Source organism: Sceloporus occidentalis, unplaced genomic scaffold, assembly GCF_023333645.1.
Source record: "Sceloporus occidentalis isolate IW3139 unplaced genomic scaffold, rSceOcc1.0.p SCAF_3, whole genome shotgun sequence".
Taxonomy (NCBI): Eukaryota; Metazoa; Chordata; class Lepidosauria; order Squamata; family Phrynosomatidae; genus Sceloporus; species Sceloporus occidentalis.
In genome coordinates, this window is record NW_028316983.1 from 200,349,257 (window position 1) to 200,367,309 (window position 18,053).

Consider the following 18,053-nt stretch of genomic DNA (forward strand, 5'->3'; position numbering starts at 1 on the left):
AAAAACGTTCTCTCTTCATTTTCTATATTAGAAGAGAACAGGGAGCATCAGGATATTGTAGTAGCCTTGTATCCTTATGATGGCATTCATGAAGATGATTTATCCTTCAAAAAAGGAGAGAGAATGAGAATTCTGGAAGAGTAAGTATATAGAAGTATTCATTGTTCTGCTTTTTAATTTTTTGCTCTTAGAAAATAATAGAGGAGTATATATTTCTTGCAGTTTGTGCATGTGTGTGTTGTGTGCCTTCACGTTGCTTCCAACTATGGCAACCCTAAGGTGAATCTATTACAGGATTTTCTTGCCATTGTTTACACATTGTAAACTGCTTGAGGAGTGCTTAAGTGCATTGATAACGGTATAGAAATGTACTTGCTATTGCTATTGGCTGACCTAAGCAACTGGTATTCTGCTTCAGCTGTGTGAAGAGAATGATGGACTAGACAGGACTTTTCCTGTTTCACCATAGCTGCTCTTAACATTCTTCTAATTGATTTGGGACTGTCAATGTTCAGTGAGGTATCTAAGTGCTCAGACCACTACGCATGTCTGGAATCATCAAATTGTTCCCTTCAGTGAAACCTAAGACTTTCTGGATATTGCTCAAAATTGGCTGATATCGGCATTCTTTATTCAGATGTTGTTTTTTTCTTCTTCTTAGACATGGAGAATGGTGGAGGGCTAAATCCCTTGTGACCAAGAAAGAAGGCTTTATCCCAAGTAACTATGTTGCAAAGGTCAATACCTTGGAAACAGAGGAGTAGGTGTATTTTAAGTGTTGTTCTTTATTATTGTTTTTTCCACATTCCAGTTGAGAAATAAGAAGAATGTGTAATTTTTCCCCCACTATGTTTTTCAGATGGTTCTTTAAAGACATAACCAGGAAAGATGCAGAAAGGCAACTTCTAGCACCTGGAAATGCTCCTGGAGCATTTCTTATCAGAGAAAGTGAAACATTAAAAGGTACCCTTTTTAAATTACATTGAAGCTAAAAGTATACTCAGCTTCTGCCAATAGGCAGAACAACTAAATTGTTTTTGCTATAGTTTTTTTCAAAATGTTTTGTTTATAAATAAGTGGATTTACTTAAACTATGTAGAAGTCACTAGTAAATGTGAGTAGTCTTGTCAATCAGACATTTTCACCAGAAAAGTTCTTTTCTTTTCATAACTAGAACCCAACTAGTGTTAATGCAGCATACAATCCACTCTTCAGCGCTCAGACACTTCCTCTCTCCATTTACACTGTCTTCATTCAAACCCTGAATACTCTCTGCATCTCATCTTTCTCATTCTCATCCTTGCAGAATTCAGAGTTGTATCAGTAGATAAGTTAGCATAATTAGTATTAAACTAATCAGAATGCATCAGCAAAACTACTGATTTGATATACTTAATTTTATCAACATTATGAATAATATTTTGCTTAAATCCATAGGTAGCTACTCTCTCTCCATCAGGGACCATGATGCACAACTTGGTGATGTTGTCAAGCACTACAAAATCAGAAGCCTAGATAATGGAGGATATTACATTTCTCCAAGAATTACATTTCCTTGTATCAGTGACATGATCAAACATTATCAAAGTAAGCCAATAGCTTTACTAGACGATTCATCAATTTGCTAACAGTTAACAAAAACAAAAATGCTCCTCCGTATTGGATCACTTCAATCAAATGCATTTCTGACTTACTGTGTAAAGGTGCACATTAATGAAAATTGAGTGTAACTCTCAAAAGGGTGGGAACTGGAAATAAATCAGTTCTGATCAAAGGGCTTATATCAGCTTGGAACAAACCAACCTGTGAACAGAGAAGCAGATTAGCTGCAAATAGTCTTTGCTTTGTGAGGGAAATATGTATACATTTGTATGAACATAGTGATAAGCTGAATAAGTATTGACAGTGTGGTTATTTGTGCCAACACTGTAACAGTGTTGGGAACATATTTGATATGGGAAAGAAAAACCATGACTGACTATAGTTTAATCTATGTTCAGATGTTTTTGAATATAGATATTTGCCATTCCTTCTGTTTTCCCTTGCCCCTGCTACACCACATATATTTTTCACCAGTTTGGGAAAACCACACTTCAGTCAATATTCTGACAAATTTTGAATACTATAGAGAAATAATTGTTTTAATATGTGCTATTGGTAAATAATTACATTTAATTAAAAATGCTTTAATGCCATGAGTACGTGACGGCTACAATTGAATAGGTCCCTAGTGATCAAAACAATCTTACACAGAACACATATCTAGCAACTACTTATTACTGATAACAGTTAACTATAAAGTCAAGCTTTTACTTATGTAGCTAAGTGTTCTCCTGTTCATAGTAAATAGAAGCAAAGGTGTCACGAAAACTCCCAGTAAATAACAGTGCACCTTAAGAGTAGTGCAAGATCACACAATTATCCATAGTACCAGTATACTTGTTAGTATACAGCAAGACTGGAAACTAGCACCATGTGCCCTTACTACTGCACCATGTTGGGGAGTAAGACAAAAACATCTGATGCAGCAGAATCTATACCATAAATTATATTGCTTAGCAGTAACAGAAAGACAGATGTAGCAGAAACAGTCTTTTGGAATTGCCTTGCAATCCTGTTGATGTTGGACTTTCAGAAATTTCTTATCAGGATAATTTTAGAGATAAAAGATTAAATCTGAACAACAGGGAAACATGTGAGGGTATGCTGTTAATATGAGGCACTTTGAAGGTTGTATAACCTACAAATGTAGGATTTTTGTCTCTAAAACAGAGCAGCCTGATGGTTTATGCAGAAAGCTGGAAAAAGCATGCATCAGCCCCAAACCACAGAAACCATGGGATAAAGATGCCTGGGAGATCCCCAGGGATTCAATAAAATTAGTGAAATTCCTTGGAGGAGGTCAGTTTGGGGAAGTCTGGATGGGTAAGTTATTCATTTTATGTACTCACATTCTTTTTATCACTCCACAATGCTGATGTGCTAAGTTGTTCTAGGGTTGCCAGATCTAGGATGGGAATCTACACTGAGGCTCCTGTAACTGTTATCGTTAACAGATCTTGGAGCAGGACAAGATACCACAAAGCTATGTCTATCAGAATAAAGGTACCTGACCTCCCCCACCTTTCAAATCCCAACTTGCCAGTGTAGAGTTGGGGGAAAGGATGAGGGAGGAGAGTCTAGCTTAGTTTTTTTTAATTGTTTTAACTGTTGTTGATCTTTTCAAGCATGTTTTAATTGTAAAGTGTTTAATTCTATTTTAAGGCAGGGAGGGTTGGGGGATATGATTTGTATAATTTTTAATGATGTAAGGCACTGTGATTGCCTGAGTGCAGATGGGGTGGGAAATAAATAAGTATTAGTAGTAGTATTAGTAGTAGTAGTCGTAGTCATAGTAGTATTTATTAGTTCTTGCCACCAGATGCACAGCAATAATGTCATCTTCCAGGCATCTTCAGCATCTGGCAACAAGAACAAAGCTGGTGAGGTACTAACCATGTTACAGGACTGAAGTTAAAGGAGTCTCCCAGATCCATCCTGGCAATATTAATTGTTCCAGAATTATTATTAATCTTACAGAGGGATTTTTTAAAGTTAAAAAAATGAAAGGAGAAGGGAAATTGAGAAATCCAAACTTGGCAACAGAACCAATCCAAAGGACAAATTTGAGAGGAAAGAGACAAAGAGATCAAACACACATCAAACATCACAACCCACATCACAAGTAAAAATGCCCACAAATAAAACAAAACATCCTGCTCTTTTGACCCACAGCCAATGAGAGGCACCCAATAAAATATCATTAAAAAAAACAACAACGAACAAGTGCTTTGCTTGAGGAACAAAGTGAATAAGGAGAAGCCTGAGGAGCCCACAATGAGCAGGATGTTGATAGGGTAACACTGAATTGGGTACTGAATTAGGACAAATTCTACCATTTTTGGTCTAAAAAATTGTTGAATCCTTTCATTTTGGTTGTGTATTTACAGTATAAACAATGTCCACATGGGTAATGTGATGTAGGCATATTTGCTCCAAACACTGCGCTACTGGATTTTCTATCGGGGATCCTAAAATCTGCCCTCATCACCATATCTTTAATATTTCTTGATCTTTTATCTAAAATCATTGGTTTTTCTTTTCATCCTGAAATATTTTCGATCAGTTACCGATTTTTCTTTATAGACTGTTGTATACTGTTTGTGGTTTGGTTAAATTTCATTGCACAATGTATGCAATTACTGTGGGATCTATCATGTTTCTTCAAAAGTTCTGAGCGAGATCTGCATGCTGCTTTGTGATATCCATTATCTATACCATGTTGTGGATAACCTTTATACCTTAACTGTTTATCTAATAGTTCTGATTCCATCGTGAATTGTTCCTCTTTAGAACAGTTCCATTTCACCCCTAGAAACTGTCCATATGAGAGGTTATGTTTCATAGGTCTGGGATGGCAGTAGTCAGACTTCAAATAAGCATTTACATCCATAGTTTTCCTATACACTGATGTGACAGGATGATCACCTTCTTTTTTAACTCTTAAATCCAAAAAGTGGACCTCTGAGGTACTATAATCTAAATCAAACTGTATATTGATATCAATGGAGTTCACCAACTTGTAGAATTTTAAAAAATCATCTGCATTACCTTTCCATATAAAAAATGCATCACCTATTATTTATTTATTTATTTATTTATACCCCATTCTTCAGCCAAAAGGCGAATGTCCAAAAGAACGGCTTACAAATTGTTAATTAGACACCTAAGTACCATTCACACATTTTAAGCTTATCTTTTTGTTCTGCATTAGAGCAAATGCCTTTTTCAAAATTTCCCATGTATAAATGACATGCATAAATTCCCATGTATAAATGACAAAAACACCAGTAAAATAACACATGTGATATGTCAGGACAGGCCCTTTTAAATACTTCACAATTCTTTTGTTGTTTGGCTGCAGTAGCCTACCCCAACTACTCTCCCTTGAAATCCCTTCTTAATAGGTACATTTGAACTGACTATTATGAATTGACTTTGGGTCTGCTTGCAGAGTCCACTGCTTTGCAGTAATGCAGTAATGGGACTGTTGAGCAGACAGAAAATGAGAACAAGAAAGTATGATTCAACTGTGGTCGCCTCTGTCACAGATGTAGTGATGGCTCTACACAGCTGTGGGACTGGACCGGGGATAGCAGTAGCATTTGTAGTACACCTCCTAAACCAACAAATAGCTGAGGTCAAATGCTATATTTTGTGAGCCAGTGTGGTGTAGTGGTTTGGATATTGGAGAACAAGATTCAAATGACCACTCAGCAATGGAAACCCACTGGGTGACCTTGTGCAAGTCACAATCTCTTGGCCTCATAGGAAGGCAAAGATAAACTCCCTCTAAACAAATCTTGCCAAAACAATCCCTTGGGGTCACCATAAGTCCAATGCTATATTTAAAGGAGCCTGTTAAATAGGGATAAAATCTGTTTCCTAGCACCAAGTGGCTTCCTAGCCTCTGAAATTTGACTTCATCTCTACTGCCTGTATTCATTTCACCTATCAATTTCTATTGGTTTTAGTGATTATTTGCTTCATCGTTTAGAATGATTTTTTTTTTCTGATTTAATAGAAAAACACTTGTTCATACAAAATCAAATAGACTATCCTTTTTTGGACATCATCATCTTGTGATATTTGTGATGTTTAATAATCCCATATGAAATGACTGTTTGAATAGTGAGCAGACATGCAGAGGTTAGTGGAGTTTTGTCATCTGCAGAAGAGAGAACTAATTTCAGGAAGTTATGTTCCTGTATGTATGCATGCAAAAGTAAAAGGGAGTGTTTCTTGTTCAAGATGTTTCCTCTTGTTTATGTGAGACTCTTTGACTTCTAATTTTGGCTTTGCATGCATGGTCCTCTGTGGGTTACTCTTACGTTATGGGCAAAATTACTGCACTGTGAAGTGAGAACTACACAGTTCCTCTCCTTGCTAACGTACAAAAAGTTGATTTGCACAGTAGCAGACTTTAATTCCAATAGTTTTTTGTGGGTTTTTCAGGCTATGTGGCCATGTTCTATAAGAGTTTATTCCTGACGTTTCACCAGCATCTGTGGCTGGCACCTTCACAGAATGCTTGCCTGGAAAGGAGTTGGGTGTGTGTGTGTGTGTGTGTGTGTGTGTGTGTGTGTACACACACACACACACACACACACACACACACACACACAGTGTGACCCTGGGAAGGCAGGAGTGATTTGCATGTGTCTTGTTCTGTTGCTAATGGCAGGCCTCAGGGTGGGAGGCTATGCAAAAGAGGATTTGTGTCTGCTTGATTAGTGTTCATTGTTTGCTGGGAAAGTCTCTGACCCTGAGTGGTTTCTCATTTGCGTTTGCTGAGTCCTGGTTTAACAGAGATTAACATGGAAATCACTCCTCCTCACCCAGGGTCACACAGTGTGTGTGTGTGTCCACTCTCTTCCAGGTTAGCATTCTCTGAAGATGCCAGCCACAGATGCTGGCGAAACGTCAGGAATAAACTCTTATAGAACATGGCCACATATCCCGAAAAACCCACAAAATCTATGGATGCTGGCCATGAAAGCCTTAGACTTCACATCTAATTCCAATCTCCCCCCCCCCCCCCCAAAAGCATGATTCTGTAGAGTTCTAGTTGCCTTTCTTTCTCTAGGACCAGTGGTCTCCAAAAGTCTGCATTTACTCAACATTATTTCTGTTAGAGTGATTTTGGGGAATGGGTAAAGAGTACAAGAAAGGCAACAAAAATGAAGGGGCCTAGTAAAGCTAAGTAGGGATCATGAGAAAAGTCCTTGTTCTTATCCTAGAAATGTGGGAATTGTATGGCCTTCTGGGTATTGTTGAACTGCAGTTCCCATTATTACTCCTCATTGACTGAGAATAGCAGTCATCAATATCTAGACTCTCATCCCTGTTTCAGAACAAGGGCTATTAGTCCATAGGATTGCAAAGTTTCTGTTATGGCTCTTACATATTGTGTTGTGAGTTCAAGAGCTTATGGTACTTCACCAAGTAAACAAAATGAATCGTGAAGTGTTTTGTGTGTGCACGCATGTCTGTCTGACTGTCCGTCTGTGTATGCATGTGAGTTTAATGAAAGATGAAAAGTGAGCTGCTTACAATCCATCAGAACAACCCAGTATCCATCTACCCAGCAGTAAGTGCCATTGAGTTCAGTATGTAGAGGACTGCAGCCTTCAAATGCTATCAGGAATACCCTTGGAGCTGGTCAACTGAAATGAAAGCCAGCCATCCTAGTCCCAACTAGGTCCATACAATTTCATGGGCAAGATTATTTCCATTCGAGATAATATGTTCATCCTCCAGTGTGACATGTACTATTATCTCAATACTGATTTTGTGTCTGTCTGCAGTCGCTGAAACATCATGTTTAAATAATCTTCTTCCACATGTGGTCCTGCAGATAGGGTGAATGTGGACCCTCCTTGTGGATCCCAAAGCTGTTTCTGAAACCCTGAACTTCTTTTGACTGTACTTTTCTGGCCAGAAAAAAAGCTCAAATAGTCCCCCTAGAATCCTTCAGGAAGAGAAGTTCACCTTTTAAACAATCACAGCCTCCCTTCCCCAGCTATTCAACGTCAACCAATTTTTCAAACTCTGAAGTGGAGCATCCCAAGGGCACAAGCTTATCTCCTGGACCTACTGATATTGCTTGCCCCTGCTTTTTTAAATCAGAGGTCAGCCACTGTATCAGGTCTTGATGTTGTGTTCCTTCAACCAAAAGGCCACTTCTGGTTCTCAAAAATGGGAATTTTTTTTTTATGTTAACCTTTTGATGTTGCAATCTTTCAAAAGGTAAATTCTTGCACCCAGAGACTTTGAGGAACAGGAAGTCACTATCCATTTTTGGCCAGCAAAAGTTCAGTGTAAGGATACTGGAGATGTTGAGTACCAGAGAAACATCCCTGAAGGGGCCTCATGTAGCCCCAGGGCTGCTTTAAATTAGTGTTCTATGTATGGAACGCAGTTGAAGAATATATATGGGAAAGCTCAAAGAGGGGGTTCAAACAGCATTGCTATATGATTTTATGAAAGGACACTAATCTTCACCCAGAAGAGACTGATATATACACATGCAATTTTATTTAGTTTCCTGCTCTGTGATCACAAAGAGAATTTGTTCTTTTAGACACATACACTGATATGAAACTGCATTGTCCTACTGGATATACTTTGTATACAGGTCGCCCGCTCCATACACTGGCGCACCATACGTGGCTCACGGTTTGCACGGAAGCTGCACGGCAGTTAAATGAATGGGGCGCGAGCATATGCGTTATTCGTCTTACACGGGGGGGGGGTCTGAATGGATCCCCCGTGCAAGGCAAGGCTTCACTGTATATTATCATATAATCTCACCTCTCTTTTCAGCTTTCCCCCCCATTGCTGAATGTTATCGGCCATACGTTGAAAAGAACCATGTGCTGAAAGAGATTTGTTTGTTTTTAATTCATAATATTTGTATAGTATCCCATAATATAAAGGTCTCTGGTAAACAAACATAAAGACAATTTAGATCCAGAATAGAGCATAAAAACCATACAAGCTGAATCAACATATTATACAAGACTAACTTTATTTCAGTATAATGCCAGGTGTAGATGTTGATTGCACGATCGACAGGTTGGCAGTTCGAGGCCCAGATGGTGCGTGATGGGATGAGCTCCCACCACTAGTCCCAGCTTCTGCCAGCCTAGTAGTTCGAAAGCATGCAAATGCAAGTAGATAAATAGGTACCATGTCAGTGGGAAGGTAACAGTGTTCTGTGCAGTCATGCTGGCCACATGACCACAGTCATATTCATGTACAGTACAGTGTTGGTTTGAGCATTGGACTAGGACACTGGGAGACCTGTGTTTGAACCCTGGCTCAGCCATGTACACCCACTGGGTGACCTTCCACAAGTCACACTTTCCCAGCCTTAGAGATGGCAGTGGCAGCCCCTCTGATTAAACTTGCCAAGATAACCTTGTGACAGGTTTGCCTTAGGATCGTCATAATTTGGAAACAACTTGAAGACAGTTAACAAGGAAAACAGCAGTGTCCTTGAAAAACAATGTCATCTCTGAATATTTACAGCTAGACATTTTAATATATATGCAAGACCTCTTGTAACTGAACTTGAACCTTACTTTGAATTTTTCCCATAATCTCTTTGAATTTAGGTTACTATAACAACAATACCAAGGTAGCTGTGAAGACTCTGAAGCCTGGCACTATGTCTGTGCAATCATTCTTGGAAGAAGCCAACCTCATGAAAACACTGCAGCATGACAAGCTAGTCAGACTATATGCTGTAGTCACCAAAGGGGAACCTATTTATATAATAACGGAATTGATGGCAAAAGGTGGGTATGATAGAAGTACAATTCTGTGTGGCAATGTTCAGTCACTTTCTGTTTTTAAAAATGGCCCAGGGAGTCTTACATGCATAGTGAAATTGTGCCACACACATTGCTTAGAGGAAATTGGGGTGAAATACATAGTTTTTAGTTTTAGGTGGTCACGGGTATGCCTCCCAACCTTCCACAGTTGCCCATCCTTGATAAGAATAATAAGATAAGAATACACTGTATAAACATATAACTGACAGTTTCATGTGGTGGATGAATGAACAAAGATGTTCTCCTAGACATACAAAGAGATTAAAATGAGCTATTTTTTTCACACAGCACATAGTTAAACTGTAGAACTCAATGATGCAAGTTGTGTTGATAGCCAGCAGCAGCTTGGATGGATTTAAAGGACAAATGGATAAATTCATGAACGATGGGGCTATCAGTAGTCAGGATGGATGTATATTACTTTAGTATCAGTATCTTCTGTGTATTAGTTGCTTCAGGGGACAAAATAGAAGGTGTAGTTGCAATCATATTCTACTAGTGCTTACTGTAGTTGATTGTTTGGCTCTGTGTGAGCAGAATGTAGGACTAGATAGACCTTTGGTCAGATCCAGCATGGGTGCCTTATATTTTTATGCAATGAAAACAGCAAATCAGATCAGTGCCATCTGTAACAATCAGCTATTTGTTTTGAATTAGGTCATACTGTATTCTGTATTAGCATGTGCAGTCCTGTAGTTCAGTCCATCCCACTGAAGGATTGACCACTGTGGTTTGTCTAGTTTGCAAGTTTCATATCTAAAGATTATTAATGATGCATTTCTACAGTGCTTAATGCTATTTAACTTTGATAGGATGGTGGTATATGGCCAACATCAATATAATAACAAGTAGTTGACACAGTAATGATAAAACCAATTTAGTAAACACACTGCATCACTGATAACTTGATAAGTCAGAATTTACGTGAGTTCCATTGATTCAGTGAATCTACTCAAGTTGAAACTAACAATTGGATTTAGGCCAGTATTTTTACTAAGATACAGTTGTTTTGAGACCTTATCTTAAATACCAGTGTCTGCTCATTTGAGGAATATAACTCATCCTTAGTGGAACAAAGATATTTTATAAGCCTCTTAACTTCTAACTTGAATGGGCAGTGCAGTTAATAGTTATTCTTTGGGATTGAAGGCATATCATTACTAAAGTCTGGGAAGGGGGCTTTGTGAAGTATGGCCTTCGAGTACTTACATCTCTCTGGTGTTCTTTCACCAGTTATTTAGGCAGGTTTTTGGCAGCTGACTGGCAGCTGCTTAAATATCTTTTAAAGGATATGTGGTTCATGGTGGGGGAGAGGTATCATTGTGCTTTTTTAAAAAAAAATCAGTTCGGTTGCTGTTTCAATATGGTGGTTTAATTGTGTTTTAATATTATAAGTTACTGTATTTTTACTTATATATGCCAGAAACAAGCATCAGAAAGTATGGTTTGAAGAGGGTTTGAAAATGATGGCTTGACTCAGATTTATTTATTTGATTTATTTCCCATCTTTCTCATAGGACTGGGACTCAAGGTTGTTAGTTATGCTGCCTTGCTGTACTGCCTTGAGTCTGCATAAGAGAAAGATGGAATAGAGATCAAATACATAAATAAATTTCCATCAAGCCATCATCTTCAAACCATAATTTTCTGATACTTGTTTACTGTCTGGTTACAATCAGATGTTGCCCCAAAACATTGTTTAACTGCCTTTTGATGTGGCATCTGAATTGAACTAGTGTTTTGATACTAAGTTTGTAATGTAGAGAGATCTCGTAGCACCTTTGAGACTAACTAAAGAAAGAAATTGGCAACATGAGCTTTTATAGACTTAAGTCTACTTCCTCAGATGTGTTTGGTTTGTAATGCCACAGATAAGCTAGTCTCTTCAAAAGAGTGATGTTGTAACTCTTTAAAAGTGTTACATGTAAACACTTTATCATTCATTCCTAATTGTTTGTTAAAAGTTCTCAAATCAAACAATGCTCCTTAAAACAGTAGAACGTCCATACTAGGGCTACATTTGTGACTGTCTTTTTAAAAATCATTTGAGTGCAACATGAAGCACATATAATTGTCTTGCAATATTATCATACGGTAGGTATCTTTTCCACTACACATAAACCCTATATATTGACCAAAAAAACCTAGACCTTAAACCATCCTGGGCTTGGTTTTACAGAACAGAAATCTGGAAATTATATCAACAGTTTTGCTAGTCCTACCTTAAACATGCATAAATGAATATATCTCTTTCCCTCAAACATTAAAAAAAACTGTGCTTTATTTGCATTTCTTTCCAACTTGTTTTGTACTTTATCTATATAGGCAGTTTACTGGATTTTCTGAAGAGTCCAGAAGGTGGAAAATTACTGCTTCCAAAGCTCATTGACTTCTCAGCTCAGGTAAACACTTCTCTGTGTGTGTGTGTCTCTGTGTGTATTTCCCAAGCATTGATTCATTATAGCAAAAATCTTTGGGAAAGTAACATTCTTATGTTGCAACATCAGCATTGTATAATACAGTTAGTATTCACCACAGTATGTACACAGAGATAGATATACACTTGATAAAAATTATATGCCTGTTGTCTGAGTACCAATGTTCTGTATTATACAGTATTGAAGTTGCAGTGCAATAACTTTTATTTTCCTAAAGACTTCTGCTATAGTAAAATAATGCTTGTGAGGTATTGTCCAGGAACTTTCTTCATGCAGGCATCACGTCTCTGACTATATATATAGGCTCATTTTTGCAGGTGCCTAGAAATCAGGTGCACTGAAGCAAGCATTGTTCCTAAAGGCTTGGTATGATTTCCTTCTTTTAGATTCTAAATGTTTCTAAATGAATTTCTCCAGTGTTTATGGCCATTTATAGAGTGCTTCCTGATTTTCTGAGGCAGATGGTATTATCTCTTACCAGTTCTGGGTTACCCTATCAGCACCCAGGAGAGTTTTGAAAAGGCAAAGATGGGTCAGTTATAGGTGGAATAATAGAATTAACCAGACTTCATAAATAGCAACCACAGTGCATAATGAAGCATAATGAAACAAAAGATTTTTCTACTGTAAAGTTCTCAGATGGCTTAGGAAAATAGCTGCTTACTATGCCTAGTGAATGAAATCCAAACCACAATGTAGCCATAGCACAGTAGGGTGGCACAGTAGCTTAGAATGGAACTAATGTCTAACCATTGATGAGGAGTGCTTGCTAAGGGAAGGGAAGGGAAGCACAAGACAAATAATTCTGGCTGTCTTTGTAGACAAAGTCTAGTTCCTGTATCTGGTGGGTAGACCCCAAGATATCAAACAACAGAGGCCTCTTCACATGTCCCAATACCATGGGGCTAGGTTGATATGCACATATGAAGGGACTTTCTCTGTAGTGGTACTTAAACTGTGGAACTTCGGACAAAGGAAGGAGCTTATCACATTAACAAGTAAGCCATCTTACCTCTTCCAGCTTGAAATCAGGATCCAGGATGCTCCTGAATGTTATCATACCTAAATCACTGCCAATCTAGCTGGGATGACACCACCCGGATACATCCCGGGTCAAAGCCTCACTCAACCAGCACTTTTTAAAAAAAAAATATGTTTATTAATTTTTTTTTTAAAAAAAACCAAATAAAATTCATAACAATCATACATGAAGTAAAAGAGTACAATAATCTCATAGAAATTCCAACTTCTATTACTCCCCACTTCGCTTCCTCCCACCTATCATACCCGTTCCCCTTCCCTCCCCCGTCCCTTCCATTCAAACTTCATTCACTACTTCCCTATCATCAGAACCCTTATATTCAAAATCTGTTACTCTAATTATCTAAAGTGAAATCTTAAGCTCGATTTATCAGACCTTTGCAATTATGTTACAGTATCAATCCTCAAAAAGTAATAATATAGGCAAGCTTAAATTCTTCACCCTAATCTCATCATTCTAATTAATTTCGAAGCTCGTAACTTGGAGTCATTACAATTCAACAGTATTAGGATATTTCCCAATTCGTAACTAATATATATAATTAATCAAGTTTCTTTACACACACAAAAAAAAAAACACCTAATCTTATATTAAATTTGCTGTCTCTCCTCAAGAGTCTTGAAAATATTTAAGCACTTTCTTCCAGTCTTCTAAAAAGAAATTTGATGGTTCATTTCTTAGACCTCTGGAAAGCTTATCCATTTCCATTATGTCCATGAGTTTAAGTCTCCAGTCTTCCTTCGTTGGGACTTCTTTTAGTTTCCATCTCTGGGCGTAGACTATTCTTGCTGCTGATACCATGTAAAATAAAATTTTACCAATTTTTTTTTCCAATTTCCAAATCAATTATATTAAGCAGAAAGATTTCAGGAGAAAACTTAAGCGAAACAGAGATTGACTTCTTAATTTCAAAATAAATCATTTTCCAAAATTGCATTGCTTTTTTACATGTCCACCACATATGATATAATGTACCTTGGACCAATTCACATTTCCAACATAGGTCACTACAATTCCCATAAATTTTACTAATCATTTTTGGGGTCAAATACCAGCGGAAGAAGATTTTATAATAATTCTCCTTCACACTTTGACTGCATGTATATTTTAGTCTTCTATTCCATGTATATTCCCATTGTTCTGATTGTATAGGGAAACCAAAATTTTGAGAACATTTAATCATATTGTCCTTTATAATCTCCTCCTCCATATAATATTTCAAAATACATTTGTAAAATCTAGACAGAGGAGATTTCTTGTTTAACATGATTTCTCACAACCAGCACTTTTTCGAAGTCGGGAGCATCTGACTTCAAAAATTGGCTGGCTGAGTGAGGCTTCAACCCAAGATGCATTCAAGCAGTGGCATCCCAGCTAGATAGCTGGCGATTTAGGTATAGTAACATCCAAGGGCATCCTGGATTCTGAATACAAGCAGGAAGAGGTAAGCCAGCTTATTTGTTAATGCAATAAGCTCTGAAGTGAGGCTAGCTCCATCTCTGACCTTTAGCAAGCGGCTAAGATAATATTGTTCTTCATGGCTCTTGAAATTTCTTTGTTTTTTAACTTTTAGGGATTAAATTGTTTTTAAAGAGTGTTTGTTTTTATCTAAGTATCTAATGTTTTAAATGTTCAGTTTTTCATGCATTAGGGCTCCTCTCGGCCCTGATGGAGAGAGATGATACAATAGAATAGGTCCTCTGTAACCATAGACTCAACCATCCATAGATTGAAAATATACCAAAACGAATATAAATTCCAAAAAGAAAAGCTGGATTTTGCCATTTTATATAATGGATACCATTTTACTATGCCATTGTATTTAATGGGACTTGAATATCCACATGTTTTGATATCCATGGGGGTCCTGAAACCAAACCCCAGCAGATACCAAGGACCCACAGTAAATGGCCCAAACAAAGTTGAAAGTGCTAGATCCTAATCAGATGTGACACACTGCAATAGCTAGCTGTCCCTTGGCTTCCTAACTCATAGAGATGTTCTTGTGCCAAACTAATATTTGACATATGCAGCAATACAGGAACTAGAATGGGCCTGCAGAGAAGATCCACTCCTACCACTTAGCAGTACAGGAACTAGTTGGCGGGTAGTGGTGCAATTCTAACTCAAAGATGTACCAGGTTTAGCAAGTTAGGATTAGGCACAAATTCTCTTCTGCCCGTACAAATGTTCTTCTGCCGACCGATCTCAGTTTTGCTGACAGTGCAATCTGCTCACAGAACTGCTGCACTAGCTAAAATCTACCAGATTTTGTAATGGGGCAGTGGCAGTGGCAGGGGAGGTGCTGGCTGCTGTTGAGGCTCCAGCTGGTAGCAGCTGACCTGCAAAGCAGCTAGTCTCGGCTGGCAACCAGCAGCTTTCCTTCCTCTATCAAGTGGGGAACTGCCACTTGGCTACTGATTTTCCTTGCCTGCCTCTACTCAGCAGCTTACTGACAGGGAAGCTTGACTCCAGCTGAGCAACTCCAGCAAAGCTGTAGGGGGAGAGATCAATTACATTTTTTTAAAATGATGCCCTTCTCTACTCAATATTAGTCATGGGAGTGGCAACACTGGATCTAGACACAGATCTGTGGGGTCAAGCAGAAGCTCTGAATGAAGCAGGATTGCTCATGGAAGGAGCCTGGGCTTAGTCAGTGACCAGTTGCCTTCGCACCTCTCCCAAATAGCAGATACTGCACACATACTTACATTTGTGCTTAGACATCTCACACTTATTTGACAGGTTGGGGATATAACAGTGCTGCATTTTGATGCTTTCCACTTTTTGACAGTGCCTTGGTCACTAACCTGTTGAATAAGCATTAAGTATTGTATTTTTTTATCCAAATAAAGTCCTTGAACATGTTTTATCAACCCAGTGCAGAACAGGAAACAATAGCATTCTTTGTAACCCATGCTGAGTGGAGTTCTTGCCCCTTTCTGCTGGTGCAGAGAGGGATTCAAATTGTTTTGGCAAAACAGTAAAAGTCCTCTGCAGAGGTGAGGCTTTTACTACAGAGGGAAAATGCAAAGAAGCCAAAGGTGGGGAAGTCAAGAAGTAATGTTGGGAAGAGAAATGCATTCTACAGTATCTGTAGTTGTTCAGGAAGCTCTTGCATCTTCCTCATTTTTACAAATGGCTTTCATTTTCTTTAGGACAAATAGCAGCTGGTTAGACTACACCTACACTTTTCTTTGTTGATTCTGAGATCAAGCACAATGAAAAGAAAATATATATATAAAGGGAAGAAGGGGAAAGGTTGGGCTATGTTTTATTTTAAATAAAAAAAAAACCCTATTTAAACCAATGTTTACCACAGGGCACAATGCTACAAAGCAACATGTCCTGTAACAAATATCCCTTGAACATGATGACCTTAATTTCCTGTTGCAAACATTGACCTCATTTTGGCCTAAAATTGTTGTCATAGTAACAGAACTCACTTCTTTAAAAAAAAAACCCTCTAGATTTTTTTCTCTGTTTATTTTCTGTCTTTCTTTTTTTTACTGTGACTTATTTGTTTGTCAAAAAACCCTAAAGCATACAGAGTAGGTCACAATTACCAGGGTGTATTTTTTTTAAAAAAAAAAGCAATTGTTTTGAAACAAAAAATTGAGTGTAGATTTGAATATTTCACAAACATAATTTAAAACAGCATTTCCCAGACATTTTACCGAAAACTCTTCAGATCCAAATCCAGATTGTTGCCTTACTGTGTTAAATATTTATTTTCCTTTCTGTTGCTGTTACCTTATCATCATCATTCACTATTGATGGGAGTTTAACTTATCCTCAAAAGTTATGGCAACTCACCTTTTGGAAGAATACTGGCATTCAGCACCTGGCATCATGCACTTGGTTGGTCATAACTTGCTGAATTAATATTGTACATGATGAATTGTGACTGAACTGCTCCTGTGGATTACGACTTGTGTTTAGAGATTAATTCTCTTTTCTTAGCCATCATAGTCTGCATGAAAGGGCAGTTTGAAGGACTCTGTGTTAGCATGCACTTTTGCTTGCCTTCAGAAATTGCATTTACCCATGCTTTGTTTTTTGATTGCAACACAAGCTTCCTTTATAACTCTAATTGCTGAGCATACACCTCTAAGGAAATATTGTCATTCAGTGTGTTAATGGGTCCCATGCTGAGAGAAAGGCAGCACACATATGCAACATTAATATTTGGGGGGAAAGCAATACAAAAACAAATTAATTCCTCATAGCATCTAGGTTAGGCATCATATGTTATACTATTCTGTCCCTGAAAAGGATTCTCAGGTCCCAGGCTGATGCTGAAAAGAAAAATTATGAAGTTGCATGTATGTCATCAGTTTTTACTGCATACAGTATGAGGAGATGGCTCTCGAATCCAGTTTTAGACATAAGCCTAATTTTGTCAGTTTCCTTCTTTTAAAAAAGTATGTATTATCACGATATCCAGTGACATATATTAATAATTAGTAGTACTGTCATTTTTCTTTTCTTCTTCCCCTGTTAAACCTGGAAAAAAAAAAAAGAATTTCTGCTAGCTATATAGGACAAGAATCACTAGTAGGGATTCCCAAACACATAAAGGCTGGCATGCTGTTAGTGGCATGTACAGATCTACATCAGTCTTATACCTGCATATTCCTTTTTTGGTTGTTGAGAAGGCTGGTATACCTTTTCCTCAGCAACAACTAAAACCCACCCAGGCTTACCATAGAACTGATGTAACCCCACTGAAGCCATTCTGTGTCTGATGGAGAGTGAGAGGGATAAAAAAAAACAACCATCTGGCTATGTCTCAATAGCTTGGTGTGAAGTGATTGCAACATGGATGATATAACCATTTCATATCTGGCTACGCTACAGGGAGATAGATGTCATTCCAACCCAACCCAACCCAACCCAGAAATGGTGTGGATTGACCAACACTAGCCAGTGTTTATTGTTGATTAAATCCCATCTGGCTTTCCCACTTTGAGAGGTTTTCCCCCCCTAACTGCTATATCATATTCAATTGCCGCCACATCCTCTGCTAGGGCATGTGCCGTAATGACTATGCCCAGGTAGTTGGAGAAATACGCCCATAAAGACAATGCACCCTGTTAGCTAATTGTTGAATGAATGTAAAACTGACTCCCTTTT

The 18,053-nt window shown here is 38.0% G+C and overlaps 1 protein-coding gene across 2 annotated transcripts in view; it reads left to right on the top strand.

The window, feature by feature from the left end:
- Positions 1-18,053, top strand: part of LOC149317338 (tyrosine-protein kinase Lyn-like) — a 67,411-nt gene that overhangs the window by 41,485 nt on the left and 7,873 nt on the right. For both annotated transcript variants that reach the window (XM_089517336.1, XM_089517337.1), the window contains exons 4-10: positions 32-140; positions 662-760; positions 860-963; positions 1,438-1,587; positions 2,773-2,925; positions 9,219-9,401; positions 11,763-11,839. In XM_089517336.1, the coding sequence (XP_089373462.1) occupies positions 32-140; positions 662-760; positions 860-963; positions 1,438-1,587; positions 2,773-2,925; positions 9,219-9,401; positions 11,763-11,839 (875 nt within the window). The remainder of the gene's footprint in view (positions 1-31; positions 141-661; positions 761-859; positions 964-1,437; positions 1,588-2,772; positions 2,926-9,218; positions 9,402-11,762; positions 11,840-18,053) is intronic.